Source organism: Lolium rigidum, chromosome 3 (assembly GCF_022539505.1).
Source record: "Lolium rigidum isolate FL_2022 chromosome 3, APGP_CSIRO_Lrig_0.1, whole genome shotgun sequence".
Lineage (NCBI taxonomy): Eukaryota > Viridiplantae > Streptophyta > Magnoliopsida > Poales > Poaceae > Lolium > Lolium rigidum.
Window position 1 is genome coordinate 298,667,696 of NC_061510.1, and position 8,079 is coordinate 298,675,774.

Below are 8,079 nucleotides of genomic sequence, written 5' to 3' on the forward strand. Positions count from 1 at the left end.
CTTCGTATGCTCTTCGGTCTTCTGGAAGGTTCGTGGCAAAATAGGCCCGGGGTCTTCGTTTCGTCCAATTCGAGAATATTTCGTTACTAGGATTTACTGAAACCAAAAACAGCAGAAAACGAGAGCGGCACTTCGGCATCTTGTTAATAGGTTAGTTCCAGAAAATGCACGAATATGACATAAAGTGTGCATAAAACATGTAGGTATCATCAATAATATGGCATAGAACATAAGAAATTATCGATACGTCGGAGACGTATCATGGCCGTCCGAGCCGGCGTTATTGCGTGCAACCACCCGCATCCGCCGCTATTTAAAGACGCCCTGCAGTTCTCACCGCTCACAAACCTTCTCGTCGCCACCGCCTCCCCCCTCCCAGATCTTCTCCTCGCCGTTCCAAAAATGTCGAGCTCGTCCTCCCGCAAGATCGCCGCGGCGGCAGCGGCCGGCCGCGGCAGCCTCACCGTGCCGGAGGCGTGGGCGGCTGTACCACGCCCGGTATCCGGTCCCGCCGGACATGCGGCTGCCAAGCGGCGGCGGCTGGAAGATGGCCGTGAATGGCATTGGCGTCCCGCCGCCGCCGAAGCCGCGCACGGATCAATGGAGGGACGCCATCAAGGCCCGTCGGGCTCAACTCACCGCCGATGAGCGGTTGGATCCGACGTGGGCGGCCGACAACAGCGACGCCTGGTGGACGACGTACTTCAAGGCGAAGTACGACATCGAGATGTATAGCACCGAAGGGCTCGTCGGCGGCCCCAACAGCTAGAACAAGGACGGCCGCGCCAGGTTCTGGGGCGTTCCGGGGCGCACCCTCGAGAACGTCATCCGCGGCATCCGCAACGGCGCTCCAAGGTTGGAGATGCCGTCGTCACCGCCACCGTCTCCTCAATGGCAGCCGAGGAGGACGACGTACTCGTCCTCCTCGCACTCTTCTTCCCCAGGACCGGCGCGATCGACGCCGTCCTCGTCGTACCGGTCGGCGCCCTACACCGTCCCCAAACGGGAGGTGAAGGAGGAGCCGGCGACGCCTGTCAACACGAGGCGTGGCGGCAGCGGCAGCCGGCGGCAGCAAGGGAGGCGCGGCGGCGCCCTCCTCATCCCGAAGCCGGAGGTGAAGGAGGAGCCGGCGGAAGCGTCGCAGGCGGCGCTGGCCGGCGGAGTACGAGCGGCAGCGGCGGCTCATCGCCAGCAGCGACGACCCCGAGGACTGCCCAGGTCTGCGGGCGGCGTTCTTGGCGTCCATGAACGACAAGGACGCCTGGAGGGGCGACCTCGATGCGGCGATCGCCTTGTCCATCCGCGACTCCGGCAAGCCGCTGGTGGACCTCACCGACAACGGCGAGGCAGGACCAAGCGGCTTGGTGAAGGACGAGCCCGTCGACGAGCGCGTCAAGCAGGAGGTCGTCACCGACGAGATGTACAACTTCTAGCAGTACTACGACGCCTCCGGCCGCCGCAAGTGGTTCTAGATTAGGTTTAGTTTAAATTTAGTCAAATTTCGTTCGAATCTATGTAAGTTTGGACGAATCTTAGTCGAATCTCGTTAAGTTTAAAATTTCCGAAATTTTGTTTGGGGGACGCGACTGGGGAGCGACGTCTCCCAAACGCGGCACGAACGAAACACGTCCCCCAAACGCTCAATCCGGCGCGGTTTGGGGGACGCTTTGGGGGACGCGGCTGGAGATGCTCTAAGTGTACGATATAGCCTATCTAGACTGGGAATGTTTACAATTTGTGCTCGATAGAAAGTACACGATCTCTTTTATAGCTTGCTTGCCTCTATATTTCGATAGGCAAAGAAAAACTAATAGCTGTGTTAGAGTTTTCCGCTGCAGCCTGCATCTGTATAATTCATATTGGTCTTCTCTTCTTCTAAAAGAGACGGGTTACCAGATTCCAGGATTTTGAACTAATGTATATGTAATTATTGGATTTGACTATCAACTTCTGCATATATATACCCATATGATATGCTTCCAAGTCAAATTTCTCATGCATACAGAAGACTATAGAGTCGGGCAGTGAAGCCAACTCTATGACATGTCAACAGTTAGCCAAAATTCAGATCTCCCGGCTGTACCGGCCTCTCAATCTGGATCGATAGCTCCAGAGCAATTGGCTTCGGTTAGGCCATCGCTGCTAGTCGGGCGTCAAGGTTCTAGAAATACAGCAAACCTACAAGTTAACAAAACATTTGTTTTTTTTCTCTCTCATACCGGACCGCGTTTATGTGATGCACCGCCTGAAGACAAAAAGGAACAGAAGAATAACTGAAACTAGAGAAACTTAACCACCTCAGTCCTCAGGCCACCTAGAGCAAAGTTAAATTAGCAGCGGTACCAAGTTAGTCTCCGTACCGAACAACAACCAATTCCACAAGACCTCCACGTACAAGTCTACAAGCCCCGTCAAAGATTTGCCGCAACCAAAAGAGATCTAGAAATATACAAGCTACCATGGTGATTTCATCCTAATCATAACCCATTTGAATCAAAATCGTCGGGGAAGAGTACTAGCCCAGCCGGGTGAAGCTCTCCTGACGCGCACCTCAGCGATCGAGGAGCTACCTCTCCCTACCGGCAATGGCGATATTGTTGTCGCTCCTCCTCTGATCCCCTCCCTCTCCGACATGAGAGAGCACTCCGCGTGTAAAATTGGGGAATGGAAAAGAAAGGGAAATGAAGAAATCCAAAATGGCCGGTGACAAAAGAACTGGACAAAAGAAGACAGCCAGAAATTGGATAGCTGGCCAAAAGAAATTAGTCGATATAGCCAGATAGTAAATCTGTTCTTTATTTCGAGGAACCACATATATGGGTGCGTAAACTGATAAATCAGGTGCTTAATGTGGTGTGCCTACACCCGAGCGCGCACGTACATGTCGACATGGATCACCGAGTTGGTGCCGTTTGCAGAGTATGTCCGGAACAGGACGTACCCGGTGGCTCCGCGGAACGTGCCGGTGCCGCCAACTACCGGCAGCTCCCTCACGGGGTCGAGGATGGGTTCCCTTGCGACCACAGCGATGGTGCTGCCGTTGTGCGGCCCCGCCGTGAACACCATGTTGAAGGTCAGCATCAGCGCCATGTCCGTCTGCGACGCGAAGATGTAGGATCCTTGCGCTTTGCCGAGGGCCGGGGATGACAAGTCGGGTCCCTCCGTTAGAGGATCATCGATGACGTACATGTCCCCGAAGTGGACGGTAGGGTTGTGGGGCAGCGGCGTCACTCCCCTAGCAACACGTACTGCCGTCGCTGGGCTCGACGGCACCGCCGTCACAATGTCGTGCAGGTAGAACTCGAGGTGCGTCGGGGGCTTTGTGGTTGCCGCTGCTCCCACAAGGAGGGTCAAGGAGATTAAGACTGGTAGGAGCTGCATGCTATGCTTGCTCGCTGAGATTGCTTACAGTCTATGCTCGATCACCACTTATCTTGACGATAAAAGTACACAATTTCTTATAGACAGGTCATGTACTAGGTACTAGCCCAGCTGCCGGGCCCGCTAAGTATTATTTCCTTTATTTATCGATCTATCTACCTACCTATCTACCTTATTTATATATTTATATCTATATGCATATTCATTTCTATATCTATATCTATTAAATTAGAGAAATCGTGTACTTTTATCTACCTACCTACCCTATATCTATATCTATATCTATATCTATATCTATATCTATATCTATATCTATATCTATATCTATCTATATCTATATCTATTTGTATCTATATCCATATCCATATCTGTACCCATATCTATATCTATATCTGTATCTATTTCTATTTATATATCTATTAAATTAGAGCTAAAGGTAATTATTTTTTGATAAAGAGAATATATCGCGAAGATACCAATTACATCATCCTCTACAACAACGCAATACCCTCATACCACTACGGATGCACATAGTCTAAAAATCCCGCTACACTGATATATTTCTCATAGCAGCAATATAATCACCACCAAGGCAAAACATGAAGTCCAAATTCTTCAAAAGCGATGCCTTGAAGAAGAAAATAGTGTACAAGCGTCATCGTCGTTCGATCATAGATCTTAGGTTTTCACCCTGCAGACAGCAGTATCCACTCTCAAAACAATGCCTTCAACAAGATCATTGTCAGATACAACCAATTACGGTCACACCTACGATTTTCACCTTGAGTGGTCACACTATGAACTTCTCTTGTGCTGTCATCCCACTTGCCTTGTGCTGTCATCCCACTTGCATACCATTGCTACGAGTCCTGAATCACAAAGCAAATTCTTCATTGTCGCAGACTCAAATAACTATTACTAGTCCTCAACTCTCGGCTTTCATGACATTCTCCGTCTCTGAATTCACCATGGAACGAAACATGTCCCAAGATGGCAACAGATAGAAGAGCATAGGGCCGCTCTCTCCTGAAACCAAACGGTTGGAAAAAAACATGGGTGCGCACGACCACCAAACCCTATCCGATCCAGCAATCTCCATGCATGATGCTTTCAATGGAGTTTGCCGGCGAAGCCTTACGAAACTCGACACTCCGGCCATATCAAATGGGACAAGTATCAAGCAGATCTTCATATTGGTGCAAGAGGAACCCTAGGACAACCACTATTGTTTTGGCGAGCTAGCGGCTCCCACGCTGCCACTTGCGGGTTGACCCCCACCAGTGGAAGGTGAGCAAAGTTAACACACGAACCACGAGCTCGTGTCGGTCAAGTGGTCTCCGCCCCGAGCAAAAGATGCCCATCACGACACCGCAGCGAGGCCGGCAGCGTGCACCGCGCGGCCTCCTCACGCAGCTCCGGGAAACCTGAGGCCACACCAAAGACATATCTAGGCGGGAGCCTAGACCTACAGAAGCCGCCGCGTCACCCCATGCCCAGATGTCCAAGGAAAGCCCCCGCTTCCACGAACAGGGCATCGTTCCATCGCCATGAGAAGGAGCTCCACCTCGCGCGTACACCAGGTACAATGGAACGTCACCGTCGCCGCACGAACGGGATCGCTGCCCCAGCCTCCACACGCAGATGAACACCAGTACCGTTGATGGCTGTAAAAGCAACCATCTTTATGCGCATTTAAATCACATATTAAATCAAGTAATTGATGAAATGTGTCTCTAGCCTTGCTATTAATTACTAATTATTGCAAACATGTGCAAATCCTTGTTTTAAATGGTGGGATGCGGGAAATCACATTTTTATGGTAAAATCTGGAGCAACAAGGGAAGAATCAGGAGTTGCCAATATGCAGAAATCAATTAGGGTCGAAGAGACGCATCCAAAGGTGTTAACGAGCATTGGTACGGGCGGGGCTCATCCATACCGTCCGCCTGTACCACCTGGCACCGCCTTCGCCTAGTCAAACGAGCAACTTTCGTGAAGATGCCTATATATTTCGAGACTCCAGCCGCCACACAAAGAGCCGCTATTCTCAGATTGCATCAGAAACACTCCCTGAGGAAGATTCACCACTTCACCGCCACCATAGTTCATCATCTCCGTCTCCATCCCATCTCATAGTCATAGCCATAGAAGCGTGTGACCTTCCATAGAAGCGTGTACCATCCAGGGGCTGCTAGCCTGCTACAAAGCACCAACCATGAGGATGGGGGTGTATCACACTAGGTACATTTCATTTATATATATATTTATTATTTTTTGGTAAAAGAAATATATTAATATCGAGAGATACCAATTACATCAGCCTCTGCAACAATGCAATACTCTAATAGCAGTACAGATGCACACATAAAAAAAACTAAGAAAATAAAAGTCTCGCTACGGTATTCCAGCCCTTGCAACAACAATACATCCACCACCAAGACAATATCTGAATTCCAGGTTCTCCAAAAGCAATGCCTCCAAGAAGGGAAGAGAACATAAGCGTCGTCGTCAGTCGTCGTCACCCGATCAAAAGATGTTAGGTTTTCACCTTGAAGATAGTCCTCGCTATCAAAACAATGCCTTCAATAAGGCCATTGTCACGCACAACCAATAAAGGCCAAACCTTAGATTTTCACCTTGGAAGTTAAGACTCTGAATTTCACGTATGATGCACCTCCCACTTGCATCACCACTAGAAAAAGGCCTAGCCGTAGGATCACTACCAGTGGCGCACCATGCTAGTGGTGCGTCACTACTATCATAGCAGCGACGCACCTCTACATGGTGCTCCACTGCTATCATAGCTACCAATGGTGTACTTGGTGAATAGTGCGCTACTACTATGTTCGACCAAGTTTTGACCCACCCTATTGACATAGCAATGGCGCAACATGTATAGGTGCGCCACTGCCATTTGAGGTAGCAATGGCGCACCTATACATGGTGCGCCTGGCTAGGGGGTGGTGGAAATTTCGGGCACCACTTAGAAAGTGGCGCACCCCTTGGTCGCCTTTTCGTTTTGAAAAAAAACAAAAAAAGGGAAATACATTTGTCCATCCAAGCATGGGTGTGGGTGCTTCCACAGCCGCCGGATGCATGAGATTTGGACAAGATGCTAGATGAGAGAAATTGTATTTCAGAAAAGTTGTTCTGGAAATATTCTCGCAATTGGACGAAACAAAAGCCGAAGTTCCTATTTTACTGTCACAAAGATGGATTCCAAAGGGGAGACAAAGAAGAGCCGGGAGGTGGCCACACCATGCCTAGGTGTGGGCCCCTCGGGCGCCCACCGACCTCTCCCTTTCGCCTATAAATTGCATCCTTGGGAAAATCCTAAACACCCGAGCCTTCATCCACGAAAAGTTCTGTAGCCATCGCCATCGCCATCGTCGACCCTATCTCGGGAGGGTTCTGAAGCTCTTCCCGGCACCCTGCCGGAGAGGGAGATCATCACCGGAGGCCTCTTCATCACCATGCATGCCTCCGAAGTGATGCGTCAGTAGTTCATCTCTAGACTACGGGTCCATAGCAGTAGTTAGATGGTTGTCTTCTCCTCCATATGCTTCATGTTTAGATCTTGTGAGCTGCCTATCATGATCAAGATCATCTTTATGTAATGCTACATGTTTTGTTCACTGGGATCCGATGAATATTGAATACTATGATTGAGTTGATTATAGACATGTTTATATGTTATTTGTGATTTTGCATGCTCTCCATTGCTAGTAGATACTCTGTCCAAGTATGTGCTTGTGACTCCAAGAGGGAGTATTTATGCTCGATAGTGGGTTCATGCCTCTAGTAATCTGGGAGAGTGACAGTAACTCCTAAGGTTGTAGATGTGTTGTTGCTACTAGGGAAAAAACAACAATGATTTATCCAAAGATAATTCTATTGTTTACTTTACACAATTTACTTAATAATCTGTTGCTTGCAACTTAATACCTAAAGTTGTTCGGATGATATCCCGAGGGTGGATTATTAGTCATAGATGTAGTTGGATTCTGGTCTATGAATCTTGTTGTAATGCCAAAATGAATCTCATAGTAATCATCTTGTCATGTATGGTCTTTATTATGTCAATTGCCTAGCTGTAATTTGTTTACCCAGCATGTTATTTATCTTTATGGAGAGACACCTCTAGTGAACTGTGGATCCCGGTCCTTTCTTTTACACTGATAAACAATCTACCGCAAATACGTGTTATGTTTTCTTACTGCAACCATTGTTCTCTTTATTTCACTGCAAACAACATCTCTTTCCACACTATATGTATAATCCTATGTTTTCAGCAAAACCAGTGAGATTGACAACCTCATTGTAAGTTGGGGCAAAATATTTTGGTTGTGTTGTGTGCAGGTTCCATGTTGTTGCTGACACCGGTAGTGCGGCCTGCCAAATTCAGCCAGCAACAACCTTCAGAAGTGATTTCTTTCTCCTACTGGTCGATTTAACCTTGGTTTCTTACTGAGGGAAAACTTGCTGATGTGCTCATCATACCTTCCTCTTGGGGTTTCCCAACTTCATACTCTGCACAACATCAGTCCCCACAAGGACTCACTTGTGTTACATTGCAAGTTCATCTGCACGCAATTGCCTTTGCAGTCTCAACCATATTTATTACGCAATCTAGCTCAATCCTTTGGAGCTTAACATTGTGTTCCATATCTTGAGAATCTATCGACTTTACCTTGGTGG

General features: G+C 48.5%; 1 protein-coding gene across 1 annotated transcript; it reads right to left on the bottom strand.

The window, feature by feature from the left end:
* Positions 1-2,859: 2,859 nt before the first annotated feature.
* On the bottom strand, positions 2,860-3,381 carry LOC124696728 (dirigent protein 1-like). The gene has a single exon (XM_047229412.1). The coding sequence runs from the start codon at positions 3,379-3,381 to the stop codon at positions 2,860-2,862; it is 522 nt and encodes a 173-aa protein (XP_047085368.1).
* Positions 3,382-8,079: the final 4,698 nt, after the last annotated feature.

Coding starts and splice junctions, on each gene's coding strand:
- LOC124696728 (XM_047229412.1), bottom strand. CDS start 3,381: ATGCAGCTCCTACCAGTCTTAATCTCCTTGACCCTCCTTGTGGGAGCA.